The sequence below is a fragment of the Solea solea genome, chromosome 19 (genome assembly GCF_958295425.1).
Source record: "Solea solea chromosome 19, fSolSol10.1, whole genome shotgun sequence".
Taxonomy (NCBI): domain Eukaryota; kingdom Metazoa; phylum Chordata; class Actinopteri; order Pleuronectiformes; family Soleidae; genus Solea; species Solea solea.
In genome coordinates, this window is record NC_081152.1 from 2,373,483 (window position 1) to 2,397,618 (window position 24,136).

General features: G+C 39.9%; 1 protein-coding gene across 3 annotated transcripts in view; it reads right to left on the bottom strand.

Annotated features, from left to right (window-relative positions):
• Positions 1-4,728: 4,728 nt before the first annotated feature.
• LOC131446220 (myocyte-specific enhancer factor 2C-like) overlaps positions 4,729-24,136 on the bottom strand; it is a 30,227-nt gene continuing 10,819 nt past the window's right edge. For 2 of the 3 annotated variants that reach the window (XM_058617332.1, XM_058617333.1), the window contains 9 exons: positions 22,555-22,699; positions 18,877-19,080; positions 11,720-11,863; positions 11,103-11,295; positions 10,958-11,002; positions 10,307-10,479; positions 9,872-10,001; positions 9,159-9,282; positions 4,729-8,163 (listed from right to left, as the gene is read on the bottom strand). In XM_058617332.1, coding sequence (XP_058473315.1) covers positions 7,851-8,163; positions 9,159-9,282; positions 9,872-10,001; positions 10,307-10,479; positions 10,958-11,002; positions 11,103-11,295; positions 11,720-11,863; positions 18,877-19,080; positions 22,555-22,608 — 1,380 coding nt within the window. In that variant the 5' untranslated portion in view covers positions 22,609-22,699 and the 3' untranslated portion in view covers positions 4,729-7,850. The remainder of the gene's footprint in view (positions 8,164-9,158; positions 9,283-9,871; positions 10,002-10,306; positions 10,480-10,957; positions 11,003-11,102; positions 11,296-11,719; positions 11,864-18,876; positions 19,081-22,554; positions 22,700-24,136) is intronic. The other variant, XM_058617334.1, reaches the window with a different exon arrangement.

The following is a 24,136-nucleotide window of genomic DNA, read 5'->3' on the forward strand; positions in this document are numbered from 1 at the left end:
TATAACTTACTTATTTTTACATTTTTAAACTACAACATTTTTTACCCCTTCAGTGGTCTAAGTGTCTGAAATTGTCTTTTTTATTATTGTTAATTATCTTTAATGTTCTTTGCACCAAAGGAGTTGCACTCTAATTTCATTGTATGTAATACAGTGACAATAAAGGCTATTGTAGTCTAAATAAAAGGAATAGTGCATGTTTTCTGGCAGAGACATCAGGACACCCAACCACAAACAGGTTTTTCCCTGTGACACTCAACACCCGCCCTCCGTGTCCTCTCAGTGGCATGTGTGCTTTTATAAGTTGTGTAAAAACACACAGAACAGGTTGAAATGTTTTGCTCTCACTCAGTTAGAACGTCTCTGTGTCTCTGTTAATATTCAAATGTTACCTTGACTGACAATTAAACAACTGTCTTGCACATGGAGACACATGCACACATGCCCAGAGCTGAACCCCGCCCAGCGTGTGTGATGTGAGGTCACATGACTGATGTTTTGGCTGCTAATATACAGGCGGCTTCTGTCAGGCTGATAAACACAAACTGGTCAGAACTGGTTGGAGACACAGACAGACAAAGACAAAGATTGGCATCACAGTTTTTCAAAGGTCCATGAGCCATATTCATAAAGCTGTCTTGTACAAGAGCAGTTACCTTAAATCACAGTAAATACAAATACTAAGAATAAGAAAAAATAGATGTTTTTTTAGAGGCTGAAGAGTTTCTGAGAAGACAGGAAACTCTCTTCTGCAACAAAGTCCATACAGAAAATTGTGTTTTTAGTAAGTTTGCGATTTCAAACACCAAAATCGTAAACTAACACATTTAAACGTACTGAGGGATAAAAAGTCTGTCTAACAGTGAACATATGAGCAGCCATGTTTTTAACTGTCTCATGCTGGTTCCTGGTAAACAGCAAGTCAGTGCTGTCTATGTGTCACTACCTCAAATAACCACACAAACAACAGAATTGTCCTAGTTTGAGATGTTGTGTGTGTGCAAAGCTTTACTGGTCAAGCGTTTATTTCACAGTGGTCTATTCCACTGTGAAATGGGGGAGGTTGGGAGGTACCAAGGGGAGATTGGGGGTAACTGGTTCCCTCAAAATTCCTACTTAGAAGCAAATGTGTGAATCTTGTTGATATGCTGCTACAGACTTCGACTGCTGGGGAAATTCTGTGGTGAACTCACTCTCTCACACTCAGAGTATGAATACGGGTTTATTATAATGTCATTAACCTTGTTCCTTCTCTCCCTAGTTTGTGTATTTCCTCCTGTCCTCTGTCTTTCTCTCTGTGTCCTCATCTTGCAGGCTGCAGGATCCAGATATAGTTTCAAGGCTATTATTATTATTATTGTTACCATTAGCAGTAGTAGTTGTGCCATCATCAGTGTAACATGTCATCACTGACTCAGAACTGTCTTATAACTTGATACAAAGGTCCCCCTCCTCTCCTCTGTCCTCCATTTTTCCTTTCACCCCAACCGGTCGAGGCAGATGCTGCAGATGTTTGAGTCTGCTTCTGTCACAGATTTCTTTTTCTGTTAAAAGAGAGTTGTTGTTTTTTCTCCTCTCCACTGCCCCCTAGTGTTTGTTCATTGTGTGAACTGTTGTTGTTGTTTCTCTTCTCTCTACAATGTTGTAAAGGAAGTGAATTGTATAATGAGCTACAGTTTGAGAAGTAGAATGAGAAATGTGATGATGATTGAATTGAATGGGCTGTATTTTGGTGCCACTTCAGGGACTTGGTGCCTCACACACCAACTGCGAGACCGGGATCAGCGAGCTCAGACACCCAGCCGTGTCCAGCCACACTAAGTTTAGCCGTACTTAAAACACATGTTCTGGGATTGTTGTCACGGTGTACTGTTACTGAGGGAGTGTAAAATAAATAGTCTCTAAACTTCTGTCTGTAACCGTGAGAGTTTGCCTCCAACCATCAGTTAAGTTCATGTCCATTTTCAAGTTTTTAATGAATCCAATACCATCGTTGTGCCGTAAAGCGGATGCTCCTGATTCCTCACTGAGCATTTTGCTTGACCACTGCTTGCTGTTCACTGATCAAGTGGTCTAGACTGACAAGTGGATCAAACAGTTTTTCATAGGGATCACCCTGAGATGGTTCTGTGGAGTTTATACAAGTACAGACTTAACCTGTGGTCCCTCTGGCTGTTATTCTGTGTTGCGATGTTGATAATGTTGTGAGGAACAGGAAAACACTTAACAGCTGACAGTTAATCTTGAGTCTGTCCTCCAGTGAAAGATTTCCCCGAGGCTCAAACAGCATTTCACTTTTCACTTTTATCTCTGTTTGGCAAGAACAGGTGATTCACCTCATGTATCCACAACATGAACGACAACAGATGTGCTCCCTGTTCTGACAAGGTAAGGAACATTGTCATCTGTGGCCCCCTGGATGACATGAAAGTAAAAGTTAAAGCAGTGCCTCTACCTTCAAGCCTCGGACCACGAAAAAGAATGAGGATATTTCTCTACTCAGGGGAAACTGAGGTTTTTCAAAAATACTAACCCTATTCTAGTATTAATACAAAGCTAAATGCAAATCGGTGAAGTATTCCTTTAAACTAGCTCCTCTTCAGTTGACTTGCTTCTTTCGTTACATTAATATCTCGGTGGAACCTCCAAATTCTGACACCAGTCACTGTACCACATGTAGGAAAAGGTGAACACACAGAACAAGCTGTTGCAAGAGCCATTAAAGTGTTTGTTCCTTCCTTTCCTCAAAGATGTGACAAAAACATGTTCTCCAGTTGTCTCTTGTCAGAGGTTTGTGAACACATCCTCAGAGGATTTGCCTGCTCATGCTGCTGTGACTGGCTGAGCGAGGTGTCGTGTGCTGTGTTTGCTTCTTGGATTACTGCAGAGATGTTGTGAGAGACACCTGATGCCGTGAATAAAAGGCTCCCACAGAGACGCCTCCCTGACCGTATACTGTACACTATATTAGCACATTCTCTCATAAGTTCACCTCACAGGAGTTCAGGAGTTTGCTTTGTGTGCACAGGTTGCATGTGAATCTGACGTGCATGTGCACGTGCACAGTCATCCAAGCAGTCATGCACAGACACCACAAACAAGCTGCCTCTCAGGCATCTGGGCAGACGGCCACGCCGCGCCGTGTCCTTGAGGAATTCTAAACACACTCAGTTTTGGTGGCGGAACAAAAAACATTTGCATTTTTTGCATTTTCAGGACTTTGAGAATTTAGTATTAGAGACATTTTAATGACATGGACAAACTTTGTCCCCATGGTGTTAGCAAACATGTGCAGAAAGAAGAGTTACCCTCCAATGATATTAATGCGGACATGGTTGCAACATTGGGGGCGGAGCTCCAGGTTTATCAACTGTGCAAACGCAGACAGATGAATTCAAAAAGGACATGGAGAGAGTCAGGGGATTTTTTTTGTATTTCCTGAAGCAATTTTAATTTAAATAAAATATTAGTTTTAATGTATTCACTTTTTAAATATGCTCAAACAACAACACGATCATCAGCTGCTAGGACTGAACCAAAATGGTGCACATTTTCAAAAGAATAACATGTGGATGAATGTGTTCATTGTTCATTTTACCTGCAATGACTTGAATAAATGTACATAAAATAAATGAATGAATGACATATTTATCTGTTTCCTGAATAACAGTTTTCTGAGTGTTGAATCGTGAACGTGGTGAATCTTCTCGTACTCTGGTCGGTCGGTGAAACATGTGTTTTACAGTACGAGTAATACATCTGTCACTTTACCATTTCACTGTTTTTCTGCACTGATTGAACTGTAACTATTTGCACTTTAGAGTTAGACGTCTGAGTACTGCACTTATTCAATGACAATAAAGTTATTGTAAACTCTAAACTCTCTAAATATGTCAGTTTGGATTAGATAGTTCGGCATTAAGTTGCATCCATTTATTATGATTCTCTTATTATGATTTTTTTTAAAGAAAACTCAGCGATTGATGAATAAACACAGAGAATAACTGGCAAACATAATGGTTGTATGTAGAATGGTGTCTCACGACATCATTAGCAGCATTTGAGTCATAAGACAGTGAGAGGAGTCAGGCATGTGGCGCCCCCTGGCTGTCATCATGATGTGGTCAGCTGTTGAGTTTGTAATTTGATGTGGTTTGTTCTTGTGTTACATAAGAACCTACACCTTTATTTTCATTAAACTGAATTACTTTATTCACTTTTGAATGTGAATGTATGAACACATTTAATAAAAAAATACTGATTAAATAAATGACTACTGACTAATATCCCATAATGATGTGAAAGTGAAAATATAATCCATATGTGTAAATGTTTGTTTTAAAGGTATTAAAGAGGAAAAAACAGAACCATGCGTCCATCAACAGAACCACACGTCCATCAACAGAACCACACGTCCAAAAACAGAACCACACGTCCAAAAACAGAACCACACGTCCATCAACAGAACCACACGTCCATCAACAGAACCACACGTCCAAAAACAGAACCACACGTCCATCAACAGAACCACACGTCCATCAACAGAACCACACGTCCAAAAACAGAACCACACGTCCAAAAACAGAACCGCACGTCCAAAAACAACCACACGCACATGAACTATCCTTTAAAGTGAGGGAATGGTCAGAGTAGAATAAATAAGTACATTGTACCTGCACTACTTTTATTTATTCATGTTTTGCTTCAGTCAATGACGACAAAGAGACGTTTGTAACAGAGCCTGTATATTTAAAGTTTTTTTTTTTCCTGCAAAATACAAATACAAGCACATTTGTGAGCGAGGGAACAGCTGAACGTGATCTTTATTTTTCTTGTCTGAGTATCATTCAGTGGCGACAGTGGCGACAAAGGCCAGCTTATGCCGCTAACATTGAGCTCCAGCGCTGCTGTGTGTGACCTCAGATTATAGAAGTGTACAGTACAGAGTACATTCACCAACGTTGCCAATATAAAAAACAATCTTTTGAAGCATGAGTGGGTCCAGGCAGTGACAGAGGTAACAGAAAACACAAATATACAGCATATTTCACACTTTGGTTAGTCCACACTCCACCTTGTCTTTGTGTGACCTCCTGACCTCAGTCAGCTTAGTTAGTTAGTGCAGAAAATCTGAGCGAGGAGCTGACCGACCTGGAGACGACAATCATCATCATGAAAACAAATCTGGGCTCTGCCCTTGTTTTTATTTCTTTAAACTAAATCATTTTGTAAAGAAACAGCAGCATCTTTCACACCAGAGAAACTACGGGGATTTTAATGTGGCACAATGTGACCGAGGGTTTGATTCTCCAAATATACAGTTCTTCAACCAAAATATTCAAATGTGAACAACCCTTAGCCACCCTATAAATATATATATATATGTATGTATATATATATATAAAAACTTAAACTACTGTGTTCAGCCTCTGACTGTAGCTGGTGTCGGACCAAGTTCAGGTACAAGGCACAAAAATGATTTCACTGCCGATGTATGTTGTGATTTGACCCGATTCAAATCCTCTGCTGAGCCATGGAGATGAGGATATAAGAAATTCTTCCATTTACAGAAAAATCTGAATCTAAATATGTCAAAATAAAATATGCTCGTCTCACTGGTACAAGCTTTAGTCGCCGTCTCGTCCAAAACTTGACCTTTTAAGATATGGCGTAATGAGTATGTTGTAATGAACACACAGTGACAGGTGGTGGCGCTGCTGTGAGACCACGTTGGCTCTGACACCAGCTACAGCACAGCTACAGCAGATTTGTTCACTTTATAACTGGGTAAAAAAAATATTTCCCTGAATGTTTTGTAGAAAAGTCATGCGCACCTGTGCTTCCTGATTTTCATGACTTCATAATAAAAATAATAATAATATTAATAGTACTTATAATCATGACGCTGCAGACATCCCAAAACATGTTTGATATAAGGAAGGAAACATAATATAATAAAGAAAAAAGCATCACTGTCCTGTTGTTTATGGCTTTTACTTTTCACTGTTAGCACACATGCTAACGCGAGTGCTAACGCCCTCTGTGTCTTATCCACCACTCATTTCTCATCAGTTTAGACCAAAAACCCACTTCTAACTTTGGAAATCAAACCACCGTTCAATACTAAAAACCATTACACATATGATTTTAATGTTTCATCTTAAATGTCTTTTCTGTGTTATTTAACTTTGCTTACTCACAAACTAAATGTTATTTCTTTAACTTTAAAAACCTTTTTTCTCTTTAATTGTAAAACAAAGGTAGTTTAAAAGCATTCAGCAGTGGTTCATTTGTAGTTATTTAGTAAAAAAAATGGTCTGAAAGTGATTCACTAACGCTCACTATGTGTCTTCACTTCTTCTTCTCTATGCAACCTGTTGCAAATCACTCCAAAAAACCTTCTTTCTCTCCATTTCTCTCCTCTGACTCTCATCTCTCTCTCTTTCACTGCACATACTCGCACTCTTTCATTTCCCACCTTTGACCTTCCATGTGTTCACCTTTTTAAAAGTGTGTGCTTTCACGCGTTACATGTGTTGAACCTGCAACAGAACCTGCAGCACGTCCTGTGTGCAGTGGTTTAACCCCAGAGTACCAGACTGAACCACCTCTACCGTAGTTAGTTTGCATACATTTGCACAAATATCCTGTGCCGTTAACAGCTTTGTATTGAACGGAAACATCACGTTTCAAAAAAAAGAGCTGCGTCAAATAACGTCCTACACCCCACAGGTTGTGTACAACTTGTAAGAAATAGTCCTGAGATTAGTTTTATTCTTTCATCAATCTCATAGTTTTCATTTTTTTCAAGTCAAAAAATGCTTTAAAGATCAAATGTTGTCTGTTTGTAAGATGAAAACTTACGGGGATGAGTATCATTGTTTTCATCGATACTGATACTTATGTATACTGATGCTTATCGATACTGATACTTATGTATACTGATACTTATTGATAGTGATGATTATCGATACTGATACTTATGTTTACTGATGCTTATGTATACTGAGACTTATCAATACTGATACTTATTGATAGTGATGATTATCGATACTGATACCTATGGATAATTTCAAGTTAGCAAAGGGAGGCCAAACTCTCAGCCACGACGGCAGGAGAGTAAACAGAGACATTTGCTACATTTTCCAATTCCAAATCTAGATTAGAATAAAAATAAGTATGGATAGCGGCACCAAATGTCCAGCTGCTTATTGATACATCAGAATTGTTGTCATCGGCCATGTTTACTGCATCATAGTTCATACTGCTCTTACTTCTGGTGAATAATTAATAAGGTCTCTTGTGAGTGACTTTAAAATGTGATCTGGCTCACCAACGTGCAAGTGATTTATTTTTATTTATTTATTATTATTCCAGTTATTCCAGGACCAGGTTTTTATCTGCGTTTACATTCTTTGTGCTAAGCTGAGCTAACTGACCTCGCTGTAGTGTCAATATTTACTGTTAGGAGTTCTAATCTTCTCAGAACTTTTTCTTTGACTTCAACTGTGTCAAATCATCTGAGAACAATTGAAGCTCCTACATTTTCCTTTCCTCTGAGATGTTTTTGTAAAGTTTTGAAGCTTAGCTACAAAACTACAGACCATTTCTTACAAGATTGTTTTCCCTGTCCTAATCTCCCAAGAGTCATAGTCATAGACTCTAGTGTACATATTATAAATACATCACTGTATGATAGGAACAGACTGACCCTGTCTGACTCATGTTACCATTAAACACATAACACACCCACTCAGTACAAGAAGAATTGGATTATAATAATTATAATAATAACACTATAAGGTAACTTTACTAACATCCCTTCCCCTCTGGTTGTGGACCGGCCCCCATCATGTGGCCCAGCCCTCTGATAGCCTCATCCGTTTGACCGACGGGCTGTGGTGCTCGTCCTGAGTGGACAGAGGTCGGAGGAGGAAGTCGTCACTGCCGTGATAATCTTCGCGCTCCTCGTTGCCTTCATACGAGCTCCCACAGCTGGAGCCGCTGTCGCCGGGGGAGCGGCCCGGGTCGCTGGGCCCCCGGCTGGAGAATCCGCCGACCATGCCGATGCTGCGGTCTGTGGGGGGGGAGGCGGGCTCAGATTTAATGTGCAGGTTCTGATGAGCGGAGGTGAGGTTCAGGTTCGAGTTCTGACACAAGTTCCTGTGAGACCAGAGAGAGAGGGGGAGAGAGAGAGAGAGAGAGAGAGAGAGAGAGAGAGAGAGAGTTTATGCTTCTTCTTTTTTTCTTTCCTTGGTTTCTCTTCTTCAGAGGACACGTTCTACATGTAGACTAGTGGAGAAATAAATCTGTTGTCTGCTGAATCAACTGAATCATCTGTCCATCGTCTACTGCTTTACCCTGCACATGAGGACTGCAGGGCTGCTGGTGCCAATCCCACCAGGTAACCAGCATGTAGGCTTAGGACCGTTCAAGGACTTTCCAGGACCAATTCCCTCAAAATCAAGGACTGAATGTGCTGACTCATCTTAAGATGGGAGGACAACTTGTAAGAGCGTCTCTGTCCATGACGGCGTCCACTTTTATTGATGTGCAGCACGCTCTGCATCTGGACAAGTGATTGTCCTCAGGATCTTGGTCAAAGTCAGTCTCTGTCTTTTGTCTTATGTGAGACAGAGATGTTGGAATTTAAATGTCCCAGACATTCTATCTCTCTTTCCTAACTTTACTCGCTCATTGTTGTGAACGGAATCTCACGTCAACTGCGGAGAGAGAGACAGTGGACAGAGTCCACAACAATTATGTCTCCACGTCTGTCCTGCGTAGGCCTCGTCTCAGCTTCTTAAATGTGAATCATTTCTTTGTTCTTTGCTCCATAAAACTAAGAGATCATTAAAACTGAATCATTTTGGTTTGTGGACAAAAACAAGACATTTGAAAACATCATAATTTCCAGGTTTGACAAACACTGATCAACGTTTTTCAACGTTTTCTGACATTTTATGGACCAAACGATTACTTGATTAATCGGGAAAATAATCGACAGATTAATCGATTGTGAAAATAACCGTTAGTCTTATCTCTTATACATCACATGAAAATGTAATGTATAAGATTTTTAGATGTATCTCCAGTGATTTTATCATATATCATATTGTGTCATCTCTATTGTTGTTTTTTTTATTTCAGGTGCTCACCCCATGTGTCCAAGTGCTGGATGCTGCATATTCTGGATCTGCTGATGCTGCCAGTTTGTCACAGATCCCAGACCAGAACCTCCAAAGCCCGACAGAGAGGACAGGTCGGTTCCCAGCGAGAACTCTGAGTAACACAAAGAAGAAAACGTGTGAGCAGCGCTCTCCTCTCTGAGGTTATTAGAGTTCACCAAAACTAATGAAATAACAAAAAATAAAAATAAAAACCATAACTAACTGAATATAAAACAATGTTTTCTATGAGTTGTTGTTTTGTTGGACAGAAGACTGTGTACGTTAACGTAAACATTAGTGATGAGGTGAACTGGGTTGAGTTGGTTCCTCTAAGTGAATCAAACCTTTAGTTTTTTATTGTTTTTTTGAAATTTTGAGCTCACAAACCACGTGATGTGTCTTATGAGGGTTATTCATTATGATTGTTATATATGTGATTTGATTTTTACCTTTCACACTAACTGTATGATGCACATTTTGCACTTGTCGACTGTTATATTTGATGCAGTGATGGTTGTTTTGTCATTTGTCCTCATACATTTTTAAAATATTGTTTTTATGACACCGGGCAAATACTGCATATTACAAAAAACTCAAACTGACACTAAAACTAATAAAAACTCAACTAAAACTAGAAAACCTACTAAGTAATGAATGAAAATGCTAGACTATTATGACCTCCTCTCTCTGTGTAGTTTCACCTGTGCCGTAGGAGGAGGTGAGTGTTGACGGATACCCGCCCATCCCTGGTCCAGGTAGAGTCTGAGCAGCAAGGGAGACGGCAGGAGTCGACAGCGTTTGAGCCGTTTGAGAGTGATTGATTCTCTGATTCTGCAAAAACAACAGGAAGGGAAAAAAGATTTCAACATTTCAATACACTTCAGGGTGTAAATGACTATAGTTCGGTCAGAGTATATTCAGGTCAATGAACTTGTGTTATGGTACACTTCACATCCAGTCCGTGTTTCATTGCCAGGTGTGTCATATTCAGAGCTGTATGTACAGTACTTACCAAGACGAGGTCAAAGTCCTCACACTTAGCAGCAGCAGCATTGAAGCACAAACTACAGTTATTCGACGCGTTATTGAGAAAGTGAAGTTATGAAGAGGAAACAAGTTCGGATTGAATCACTTACAACACTTGGCATGTTGTTGCTCTTGTGGGAGGGGGGCATCAGGGCTCGGAGGTCAGGCTTGCGGCTCATGTGCATTTGGGGTGGAGGCGGACTCTTGTCGTGCATGTTTTTGGAGACTCCTCCCTGAGACAGCAGGCCCGGGGAGGTGCAGTGGTTACTGTAGCTGCCGTTTCCTGGTGACCAATGGAAGCAAATGAGCGTCAATCTACATATCTCAAGCTAGTCCGAGGGTGTCAGTACCTCATACCAGCACTAATCGTTAAATTCTTATCAATTCCCATCCCTATTTAACCGTGTCACAAATATTTCTAAATATTCCCCACAGCATGATTTTTATTTACATTTTTACATAGTGAATTTATTAGATTTGGTCACAGCACCAATGTTACTAGATATTTTTTACAGTGTGGAACTGCTACTTTTACTGAAATAATAAATAATAAATGCCATATGCACAATCTTAGTTTTTTTTTTTTTGATTTTTTGATTTTACAGATTTTAAACAGTATTGGACAGATACTGACACCAAGTATCATATCAGTTCATCTCTATCCAAATCCTACACTTGTAATAAATGCTTCACGCAGCAGAGTCTGTGTTTAACAGCAGATTGTTGATAACGATGTGATGGGCAAGAGAAGACTTTCTTACCCACAGTGGAGACCACAGTGCTGGACAGCTCTGAACCCATCAGTACTACACACACACACACACACACACACACACACAGTGTCAGACATCAGGAGTAGAGCGTGGGGACGACACAGTTTGGACGATGACGTCGTATGAAACATACCAACATTTCCAGTGCTTGAGGGTCTTTGTGGGGACATGCTGTTTCTCTGCAGGGACGGGAGAGTGTGGGACATGGGCAGCAGGTTGTGGTTGCCGAGACTGCCCCCTAGGCCCGTGTGGGAGTACAGCAGTCCACTGGCATTGTTGCCTGGGATGGTCACGCCCATGTCATAGTTGGAAGGAGGCAGACCCTGCTGGGAGATCACACACACATGACCTGGTCATCACACTGACAAGACTTCATGACATGTTTACATGACGTTAGAAAAACTCAGTCATTATCTCAGTCCGGCAAAAACGTTGTATAAACATAGATGATGTGGTTGAGAGTTGAATTCTGGACCCAATTTTTTCCTTTCACCCCAACCAGTCGAGGCAGATGCTGGTTCTGTCAGAGATTTCTTCATCTGTTTAAAAAAAGGGAGTTTTTTCTCTCCACTGCCCCCTAGTGTTTGTCCATTTTGTGGACAGTTTCTCTTCTCCCTATAATTCTGTAAAGGTATCTGTGTATTGAGATAACGTATGTTGTGATTTGGCGCTAGACAAATAAAATTGAATTGAATTGAATGGAAAGTGATTGGTTTACATGGAAACTTCCAGGTGCACACGTCCACTTACACAGTTCCTCTGTCTGTTGATCATCAGGTCGATGTCCTCGTTGATTTTGCGGTACTTGTCCTCAGACTCTGGGCTCTGGCCAGCAGAGTCGTCAGCCTCGATGTCGGGGCTGTCGCAGCCGTTTAAGCCCTTCTTACGCAGCGTCTGTTAGAGACGGGGACACAACACCAACATCAAAATACTGTTGTTCTCTTGTAGGAATCATGCAGTGCATATTTTGACCACACGATGGCGCCACATGAACATATATTCCAACGGAGTGCACATCCTCCTCCTCAGTCTCACTGTTTGAGCCTGAGCAGCCTGAACACACAGAAATCAGAGATGTTTCTATGACTTATGAACATGTTAATGTATGAAAAACACTTCACCCTTTCAGTGTGTGTGTGTGTGTGTGTGAGAGAGAGAGAGACATTCATGTCAACAATGTAAAGTCTACTTATTGTCTCCTCTAAGACAAGTGTCAGGTGATGATGAAGATAAAAATAGTAGAGCTTGTGTGTGTGTGTGTGTTGTCGGTCATAAACACTGACCTTTGTCAGGACCAGTAGTCCTCATGAGACCAAAACCTGGTCCTAATGATGCAGAACCTAATTTCTGAGGAACTAATTAAGTTTAGGACTTAGATTTGAATAGCAGTTAGGTTAAGGTCAGGGTTATGCGTTCACTAGTTATGGTTAAGGTTAGTGATGAGGGCTTGTTGAGGCTGGAAGTCAATGCAGTGTTTTAAGAAGAAATAGCTGTGGTCTGTGTGTGTGTGTGTGGTGATAAAGTGTGTGTGGTTTGGCTCTCAGTGACCTGCTTCAGCACTTCACAGCCCATTAGTCCAGTCTGTCACTGGACACTGGATGACTGCAGCGCGCACACACACACACACACACACACACACACAGACTCAGCGCTTGGCCCATTGCAGCTATCCCACTCATCCCAGTCATGTCCACCTGTTATACTTTAGAGAGCCGGGGGAGGAGGGAGGAGAAGGGTGAGTGAGGCAGCAGCTACCACCAATGCTAGTGTGGCTATTGGAGGGATGGCCATAGAAGGCTATTTTTTCCTCCGTCTCTTTCTCGTCACTCCCATCCCTCCCTCACAATCTGTCAATTCTGGCTTGTCTTCTGAAACTTAAAAGTGATTCCACTAGCCTACTTTCCCCTCTTCAAACACACACACACACACTGTCCACAGTTATTACTGCACACCCACTCCTTCCTTCTTTTTTTTTCTAAAAAAAAAAACAGAAGAGCTGGACCATAACAAAGTCAGGAACTGTGGCGGAGGAGGAGCATTTATTTCAGTAGAGTAAAAGCAGCAGTCCCACACTGTAAGAAAACCTCCTGAATGTGTATTCTTTCAGCAGAGACGCAATGAGAAACAGATTTTAGCCCCCTAATAAAATCTAAACCTGCTTAAATCCATGACGTAGGGATGTGTTCGCTGCTTTATCTTGCTGTTAAACAGCCTTTGTCACATGGAAACTTTGTAAACTCTCCCACAACAAAGTCCAGAGAGAAAATCTGAGATTTTAACTCAAGGGACACAGGAGCTGCCGGTCCTCTGCTGCCTCGTGTGGTCACTAAGATAAATTCAAATGAAGGATTTCAAACATTTGAACTTAATGAGTAATTGACCACATTCTCTACCATTGACATAAAAAAAGTCTTTTTTTTTGTCGTACTGCTGCTGCTGCTTATAAATTATTAGGACACTTCAGGACCAGTAAATCAAAAGTGTTGAGTTTTTGAAGGAATTACAAAAGTCAGTTTAACCCTGTTTCCACTAAGCGGTTCAGTGCAACCATTCAGCTGACGCGTGGCGTGGAATGGAATGGAATGGTACACCCCGCTCTGGCTTGTGTTTCCAGTGCAGGGCGTGGAAGCCAGAGGCTGATAGCTACGTTGCCTACGTAAATAATGTGACGTCACAGCATCAAGATACAGTGTGGCCTGCCAATAGATTCCACAAAGAAGAATGCTACAAAGTAAACAAAAGAGGACAGCCAGCATTTCATTCGCTTTCTTCTTGTCTTATGGCAGTTTATCACATGAAGAAGACAATCTTTGTTTGAGAGACTCTAGTCTGTCTAGGTCCCTCCTTTAGGACTTGGACCAGGTTGGGGTACCTGCTCACAACGATCCTGTGTTGAAGCAAAAATGTCTTTATATTGACATACTAAGGTGAAAGGAAACCTTGACTAGTTGAGGGGAACACATGAATTTAAAGTCAAGTATCTTGTGAGTATGCACACAATCAGCTGTGTGTGTGTGTGTGTGTGTGTGTGTGTAAAAGTAAGAGAGACAGAGACACAGAGAGACAGAGGAGGACTAAATGTAGATTAATAAACTAAAAATTAATTTGCAGCTTATGATTAAAACTCATACCTTGCACACATACACAGCAAAAGCTGAAAATTAAGATAGAGGAGATAAAAACTAATAATGATTATTAGTTATTATTATTTAAGACCATTTTTACTGAATTAACTCATGGAAACTGGTGCACCATTGCTAAAATATATGGATGTTAAAACCAGGTCTGAACAGGACCTAAGTAGACCGGTCCTGAAGGGGAAAAAGAAAGACGAGGAGCTGAGGACTCTGCTTCCTTTAGGTTACTCAATCTTAACTTACTTCTCTTCCTATTCTTTATTTCCCTCCTGTGGCTCACACACACTCACACACTCAGTCAAACCACAGACGCACACACTCACAGCCCGTCATGGCTATTCTTAGCTGTGTTCTGGGTTATTTTTAGACCACTACTGGTTTCCAGCCATTTAGCAGGGAGGGATCACGCTAACACAAAGGAACTGGACTTGGTCTGTGAGCACATGCAAGCGCTAGTGTGCGTTTCAGTGTGTACTCATGGCATGTGTGCACTCGACTTTATTGGAAAATCTCATCTGTTTCTAATCTAAAAAAAAAAAACACGCACGCACGCGCACACGCACACGCACGCGCGCACACACACACACACACACACACACACACACACACATACACACATACACACACATCAGACCAAAACAAAGTAAGGTTGCGAGTGAAAAAGTGAAGAATGCTGAACTCCTCTGATTTAAAAATAGCAGAAAGGTTCCCAGGCTAAATGAACACAATACACACAACACGCACGGAAAAAACAGGCACATGCCAACCCACCACACGAGGAAAGAACAAAAAACAAAGAGGCCTCTCTTCTGCTGAATTCCTGTCCGGCAGATACTGTGTTTCACTGGCTCAGAGCCTTTGCACAGCTACAGTCAGTATGTGGACCTGCTGTCATACAGAGCCTGAGTGACACCACACATGTAACTGAGCATCTGAGCATGAAGCACAGGCCAACAACTTTACTTTACTTTAGTAAAGTCTATGAACTTTACTTTAGTAAAGTCTATGAACTTTACTTTAGTAAAGTCTATGAACTTTACTTTAGTAAAGTCTATGTGCTTTACTTTAGTAAACTCTATGTGCTTTACTTTAGTAAACTCTATGAACTTTACTTTAGTAAACTCTATGTGCTTTACTTTAGTAAACTCTATGTGCTTTACTTTAGTAAACTCTATGAACTTTACTTTAGTAAAGTCTATGTGCTTTACTTTAGTAAACTCTATGAACTTTACTTTAGTAAAGTCTATGTGCTTTACGTTAGTAAACTCTATGTGCTTTACTTTAGTAAACTATGAACTTTACTTTAGTAAACTATGAACTTTACTTCAGTAAACTCTATGAACTTTACTTTAGTAAACTATGAACTTTACTTTAGTAAACTCTATGTGCTTTACTTAAGTAAACTATGAACTTTACTTTAGTAAACTATGTGCTTTACTTTAGTAAACTATGAACTTTACTTTAGTAAACTATGAACTTTACTTCAGTAAACTCTATGAACTTTACTTTAGTAAACTATGAACTTTACTTTAGTAAACTCTATGTGCTTTACTTTAGTAAACTATGAACTTTACTTTAGTAACCTCTATGTGCTTTACTTTAGTAAAGTCTATGAACTTTACTTTAGTAAACTCTATGTGCTTTACTTTAGTAAACTATGAACTTTACTTAGGAAACTCTATGAACTTTACTTTAGTAAACTATGAACTTTACTTTAGTAAACTCTATGTGCTTTACTTTAGTGAAGTCTATGAACTTTACTTTAGTAAACTCTATGTGCTTTACTTTAGTAAACTATGAACTTTACTTTAGTAAACTATGTGCTTTACTCAAGTAAACTATGAACTTTACTTTAGTGAAGTCTATGAACTTTACTTTAGTGAAGTCTATGAACTTTACTTTAGTAAACTCTATGTGCTTTACTTTAGTAAACTATGAACTTTACTTTAGTAAACTCTATGAACTTTACTTTAGTAAACTATGAACTTTACTTTAGTAACCTCTATTTGCTTTACTTTAGTAAAGTCTATGAACTTTACTTTAGTAAAGTCTATGAACTTTACTTTAGTAAACTATGAACTTTACTTTAGTAAACTCTATGTGCTTTACTTTAGTAAACTATGAATTTTACTTTAGTAAACTCTATGAACTTTACTTTAGTAAACTATGAACTTTACTTTAGTAAACTCTATGTGCTTTACTTTAGTAAACTATTAACTTTACTTTAGTAAACTCTATGTGCTTTACTTTAGTAAACTCTATGAACTTTACTTTAGTGAACTCTATGTGCTTCAGTTAGGTCCCAGCCTGGTGGGAATTTATTAAAATGAATAGGTCCTCACATGTTCCATGTAAATTTACCCCACTCTGGAATAATCCAGACATCCTACACAAAAAAACAATGTTAAACCTTTTAACATGGCAAGAAAAAGGCACGATAACACATGTATTCCCTTCCACAATCTGGTGGAACAATCAATCAATCAATCAATCAATCAACAGTATTGATTGAACAATTTTATTTTGTATATAATAATTATAATATTCTGAGAAGTTGGTTAGAGCATGGAAGATCACTCCAGACAACAGAAGCTAATATAAAGTGCAGTAAACTTCAGAATCAGAAGGAATGCTGTACTCAGGTACACAAAGCCAGATTGGATGCAGACACAGTGCAGAGCAATAAATAATCTGGTTGGTTCAGAACTGTGTGGACACAGATTGCAGAGATGAAGCAGAAGCTGCTTGGCTAGATTACAGTAACGAGCTAAACAAGATTGTAGTAGATTAGAGAGAATTATGCCATGTGATGGGCCTCGTGGAGGGAACACACACACACACACACACAGCCTAAAGAAGTAACCTTAACAATAAGCAGTTAACCTTAACCATAACCACAATTCAAACCATAGCCCTAAACGTAACCAGTTCCTCAGAAATGAGGTTCTGCCTCATTAGGACCAGGTTTCAGTATCAATGGATACACTGACTCTGATGCCATTCAACCTGAAATGGAACTCTACCTTGTGTTCACGTTACTCGCATGACTTTGGTCACTGGATCATTGATGTAGAGCTGCAACTAACGATTATTTTCGATGAATATTTTGGTCCATAAAATATCAGAAAACCTTGGTGCTGTTCGTCAAACCTGGAAATGATGATGATCTCAAATGTCTTGTTTTGTCCACAAACCAAAATGATTAACTTTTAATGATTTCTTTGGTATCCAGAGCAAAGAGATGAAGAAAATATTCACAATTTAGAAGCTTAAACAATCAGAAATCTTGTTTTAATCATAAAAAAAACGATTATCTATTATCAAAATAGTTGTCGATTAATTTAGTAATCGATTAATAATCGATTAATTGTTTCAGCTCTACATTCAAGCAGGTTTGCTTCTTCAAAGACTTTAGATTGCAGGATTCATCATGTATCGCGTTACATGGTGTGAAATTCTCATTGCTTACAAGTAATCTAATGGCTTATAGACCCCTCCCACTTTCAAGAGGCGTGACCAACAGATCAATGTGGGTCAGAATGCCTGTACGCAATCGGACAGACCTACAACGATCCGATCTGTGAGCAACGGACAACTGACGCGCGGTGTTTTCCGTGAGCGATGGCCGTCCAGTAATGGCAGCAAGCGACTTTTGCCCGACGGAGCTCAGTGGAGCGAGTCGCTTAAAATGGAAGCGACAGCTGAATCAAAAGACAGCTGCTCTTCAGTGGCCGCCATGTCAGTTACATAGAAAAGTCGTCCCGTGTCATCATCGCATTAAGCCCACCTCTAGTGTGCCAGGGGTTTGTGATTGGCTCCCTTTTTAGGAGACCCTGAAGTTGGCCAAAATGCCATCCTTACCCAGATGTGTCTGCAAAGCGAAATCGAATCTCTGACAGAGCGTGCCACACTCTATTCTCCACGTGGCTGCAGCAGCAGGTTTAAATGACAGATCAAGTCTGGCAGGAATGAAACTTTCAGTGTGATCAATGAAATGAGGATCGACGAGGGTCTGTACCATTTTAGATTGACATCCCACATTGGTCTTGATCAGCTCCTCGTGGCTTTTTAAATGAGTGCAGGAGACTGCACAGATGTCTGCCTGCTCTCTGACCTTTGGACAGCTTAACTTTGACCTTTGGCGACATGGTGTTGTGTCCATCTTTCTCCTAATGCCGTTACACAAGTGGAATCTGGAGTGTTATGTATATGCCGTCTCACACGTTCCATAAATGTGACTGTTTTTACTATCAATCAGTCTGTTAACTTGCTATTTAGAGATCTGTTGTCAAATGTAAACCCTAAAAATGTTTTAATAATGTGCAGTCACTGTTAACATTATATCGTATTAAATCATTGTCATTGTCGAGCGCCAGTTATTGTTCCCAGTAAAATTGTGCTGGACTCTTAATGGCGATGGCTAACTAACATTTTTAAGGGGACCGTTCAGACTTCCACTGATCCACTGGTGCCTCCATCAGTTACTTTGCTAAGTCGGTGTTTGAAACCCTTTGTTGGCACTGACACAGACAGATTGTTTCCCTGCAGGAGGGTTTTCAGCGAGAACGAGCACCCATGTCTCAGGACGGTTCGCAAGCGCAATCAACGCAGATTAGGTGATAATAGCTCGTAACAACACTCTTAACACCTGAATTGTAAAGGCAATAGTAAATTTCTTTCAACAACCATATTAAACTTGCATTGAGCGGGCACAAGAAATTGAGATGAGGTGTGAGCATCCGTGTGTGTGTGTGTGTGTGTGTTACTCACATCCACGATGTCAGAGTTGGTCCTGCTCTCGTGAGGCTCGTTGTATTCAGTGTATTTGAGCAGAACCTTGTCCATGTCGGTGCTGGCATACTGAAACAGCTTGTTGGTGCTGTTGAAGATGATGAGGGCGATTTCACAGTCGCACAACACGCTCAGCTCGTACGCTTTCTTCATCAGGCCAAACTTTCGCTTGGTGAATGTGACCTTGAAAGAAAAAAAAGAGAGAATGATATTGGTGCCAATTCACAAATGTGAGCATATGGAAACATCATCAACCTTCATTTCATTACAATATGAGATGATGAAGTGAAGATGGCTGAGCTGCATTGAACTTTAAAGTAAAAGACTTTTAACTTATCTGGACTGACGCTTTGATTTGCTGATAATATTACTTCTTGTGCCTAGCAAGCATTGTCAAATATACATAAAATAAGGGATCTGGTAATCAATAAAATTCTTAATGAACCAGAAGAAATAGAAAAAGTTTTTGGAAACAGAATGAGACGTTAACTTCAGAAATAATAGTGAAAAAATCGGGGAAATCTTCAGGATCTGATGGATTTGGGGCCTCATTTTTATAAAACTTTAAAAGCGGAGTTAATCCCGATGTAACGTGACTCATTCAAGATTCCTCCCTCGTGGAATAAGGCCATCATCGCCATTATTCCAAAGGAAGGTGACACTCCCGTGTCTTTGTCTTGTCTTGTCAAGCCCTTGTGTTTTCTAGTAGTTTTTCCCTCTTAGGAGTGTTTTTTTGCAGCACTTTGAAAATAAGTTGGGTCCAAGTCCTTGTCCTGGTGTGACATATGTGCTGCACATAGATGAGCTGTATGAAAGTGTGAGTGAGTGAATGGATGAATGGCAAAACTGCCACATAAATACAGACCATTCACCACTTAGACCAGTGGATCCGTGGATCAAACCCATGACCATGACCTTCTCCACCATTGTCATCACGAGGTCATTGATGTTTCTCAAGCGAGTAACGAGGTTAAACGCAAACGTTCAGTGTTAAATGTAAGGTGAAATCTTGCTTTGTGGAACATTATGCTAAGATAATAAGCTTGACTAGATGAAGGATTTTTTAAATTTTTGCAGGTTTAAGGACGATGCAAGTGCATTTTCAGCCGCTTCTGTCAATTTTCTTCTGTGGTTTAAATGTGCACACACACACACGTGTAACGGTCCACAGTAGGACTGTGACGGGGTCAGTGCTGCTGTGCTATGGGGGTCAGGAAGCATGTGTGCCTGCATTTCCTGTCATAACAGGAAGAGGAACCACTCCCCCAGACAGTGCTGTGTGTGTGGGTGTGTGTGTATTTATTTATTGTGACAATAGCCACAGGCAAACCTCCTTCTGAAATTATGATCTTCTTTCTCAGGTGTTGTGTGTGTGTGTGTTGCACTGAACTATCAGGTCCTGGTCTATGTTGAATACATGCTCACATACAAACCCCCTGAAACCCCACCCCCAGCCCAGAGTCAGACACGGCTTGTGAGGATCATATGACATGATATCACCAGTTTGAGGAACTATAGTGTGTCTGTGATGAAGGAGGAGACGGTGAATGAATGAGTGTGTTGGACGATGACACAGTGCTGTTAAAGTGATATGAGATTCTGCTCATGACGGTCATTATATGTCAAATAAAAAGCCTCCTGACTCTGATCATCTGCTTCATTCTGTATGTTCTGTATGTTGTTTTATGCAAAGACTCAACCCTCTGTTTTCACAGTTTAGTGGATGTCACTAACTCGTGAAACCGTCTCTGACTGTTGAATATTTGGAGGTTTATAGTTGCAGTTGTTTTGGGTGCAACTCATTTTAGATCTTTCTAAAGAGAAAAGCACAAATATATTTTCCAAAAAGAAAAGAAATGAACAATTATGTAACACGTGGAACACAAGAGTTGAAATAAGAACAGTGTCCTCTGTTCTGTTTCCTCACAGGCTGAATGAAGACTTGATTAATGAGCACAGACATCACGAGGGACTATCAGCCCACAAATACATCTCTCTGTTCATGAAGTTTTGTCAGCTCCATCCTCAATAATCTAACACGCACACAGCAGAAGCTTTTTGTGATTGAAGAATCGACATGTGGAAGTTTTTACCCGCACAACTGTGTGTGGATTAAGTCTGGGTTCATTTTAGATCTAAACGGGGACAGCTGTTGAAGAATGTTTAGTCCCGGTCAAACAGGATCATTTTGTGAAGCTACTATTGTATCAACTGTGTGTTTCGTCCTGTTTTGTCTTTATTTTCCTGTAGTTTTGTCTGCCGCGATGACACAAGTTCCTGAGGGCGAAAAGGGGGCTAATGTGATATAATTCAAGGGCGTAGGTAGGCACAGCAGTGAGATTTTAGGGTCAAGTCTGTGGCAGTGTCTTCACCTGCATTTAACCGATCCTCTACTAGAAACCTTCCTAGAGTTAGGAGCAGCAGGAAGCCACTGGAACCCACAGTGTCCACAGAGCAATGGGGGTTGGGTACCTCAAACCACCAACCACTCCAGTTACAAGGCAAGTTCCCTCTCCACTTGGCCAAAGGTCTTTGAACCAAACCTTCGCCGTGATATCATTGACTAGAACCAGTGCTGGAATAATTGCGTGATTTGACTGGTTTGTGCTTTTCCAAGCTGCAGTAAAGCAAAGCAACAGATCCAAGATTCGCATGACGAATTAAATCCAATACGTTGTGCTCAAAGTGGACATGTTTGACCTCAAAAGATTGTTGGTGGGACATTAAAGGTCTAATATGCAACATTTAAGCACCACTTGGAAGGTCCTGACAGCTCCTACTCCAGGAGCCAGTAAACAATGAAGACATGTAAGATAATGTATGCATCAAATAACTTGTGAATCCACGAGGAGAAGAGCATTTAAACTGAAGAATGAGTTTTCTTTTGAAGTAAATCCAGAGTAGCCTTCAGCTGAACACTCAGTGTCTATTAATGAACTCATAATTGCAAACATGCAGCATACACATCCTAAATATCCTTACCCTAGAGCAGGGGTGGGCAATTATTTTCCCCAAGGGGCCAGATGAGAAACAAAAAATATTGTTGATATAAATATTTTAATTATTTTAATTTAATTTTATCTCTTTTATCTAAAAAAACAGTAAATTGTATTGTTTTGGTGTAAATTTGGCAGCATAAAAAAACACAAAAAACCCATTAACTAACCAACTCTATAAAAAACATCAAATTACTACACTATATAATGAATACTAGTATACTATACTACTGTATGTGCCCAGGTCTGCCCTTGAGTTAGAATTCAATGGTTGTGAATATGGTGCTTTAAATTAGGGGTCGACCAATATTTTTCTGGGCCAATAACAAGATTTTAATTTTTAACATAAAAATTAAATTAATATTTTTGATATTCAAACTTTTTATGTAGAATTTAAACAAAACGATCAATAAAATTATGTTTATGAGCTATGAAATAACAATAATTTTGATATACTCTAAGAGACGACATGTTGTTAAAGCAGTGGACCGAGAACAGAGGAAGAGACAGCATTATTGTTATTATTTAATAAAGTGATGCTGATACCGTTAAACGGCCAAATGCTTAATATCGGCCCTCGATAATGGGCCAATCCAATTATTGGACAAACCCAGCTTTATATTCTATCAGTTAATGTTAATGTGAACGTCTGTATGCTTACATGTCTGTTTCGCTCGTCCATAATCCGGGCTATCTGAATCTTTTTTCTCCCCATCTTTCTTGTCCTTTCTGTCGCTTTCTTTTTCCTCTTTTTCACAAACTTCTTCTTTCGACTTCCAGGTCGTCACCGTTTCTCACTTTGGCTTCTGCAAAAACAGCAACACCACAACATAATCATTAGGGTTCAAATCAATCATTAGAAAAGGCATCATTCTCAGTCATACACACATGCCCGCACATGACAAAGCAGTTTAACACCGTGACACCACTTAAAGAGGTGGCGTGTACATGTCTAACCATTTCCAGGGCAATAAAAACAACAAAAGACATGAAAACAAAACTCAGACAGAAACATGTATGAACACTGCATCTAATTACCAGTGAGGGGTCGTGTGTGGTTAGTGTTGCATGCTGTGCTGCAGAGTTCAACCACCATACACGCACAGACAGGCAGCATATTATTGTCTGTTTGCATACACGCCCATTCACTGATGCTGTACTGTAAGAAAGCGCAGGTAAGTTTGGAGTTCTTTGGCTTCTTTGGTGGCAATAACTGTCAGTGAACCGGGGGCGCATGACCAATCTGAAGAACATGGCAAAATGGAGTTCAAAATTTGTATGGTTCCTTTGAATAATAGGAAGCCTTAACTTTTAAAAGGTGGATAAATGGATGTTGTTTGTGGAGAACAGTGTGCTCAATTCCCACTATTGTCATATTTACAGTTGATAATGTCCTTTATAATATGAAAGCTAGTACTTTTTTTTTACTTTTTGCTTCAAGATACGAAGTTACTTTTGTGAAAAATGAGGAAAAGACAGACAAACTTGGCTGTATTCCACAAAATTTCCACCTCAAAATGCAGGAAATAGTATTTTCAGAGAGTTATATTAGTCAGACAATTACATAGAAGTAACAGATAAGTAAGCTGTCACCTTGTTATGTATTATTCCACTGTTTTAATGTTATTCATGTTTGTTCAAGAAGTCACAGAATGTTTTCAAGTGAGGGTCATTTTCAGTTCAGTCATTTTCAGTGTGTGCTCACATCAAATATTATTCATAGCGTGAATAATAGACAGATGATGATCGATCATGTGACACGCCAGGTTTCAGCGTCTTTGTGCGAGAAGACACACACAACTGTGCAGGGAAAATGAATAAAAGTAAAAAGTAGCAGAATAATAATGGAAACTCGAAAAACGTAATTATAAAACTTGACTCTTTAGACTACAGAGTCCAGCTCTGTCACCATGGAACCACAGGACTGAGATTATGGACCAGGTTTAAAACCATCCAGTGTTTCGTTTGTATATTGTGTTAAAAGTTTTGTCTCCTTGTTAGCAGAGCTTAGTAGCTCTGTTTCTCACAACACTGAAATTTAAACAATTTGTCAGGGCCAACAACTAAGTTGTGAGTGACTCTCATAAAAAATCATGAAAAGTTCTATGACCACAATCTGAAAAACTAAACTCTCACTCAGTTATTGGTGTGTACTTGCTTCTCAAAACTGCTCAGACTGCTCCAACCCATACAAACCCACATACATGACTCCTGTACAGACTCGCTGCCTTCAACGCTTCCTG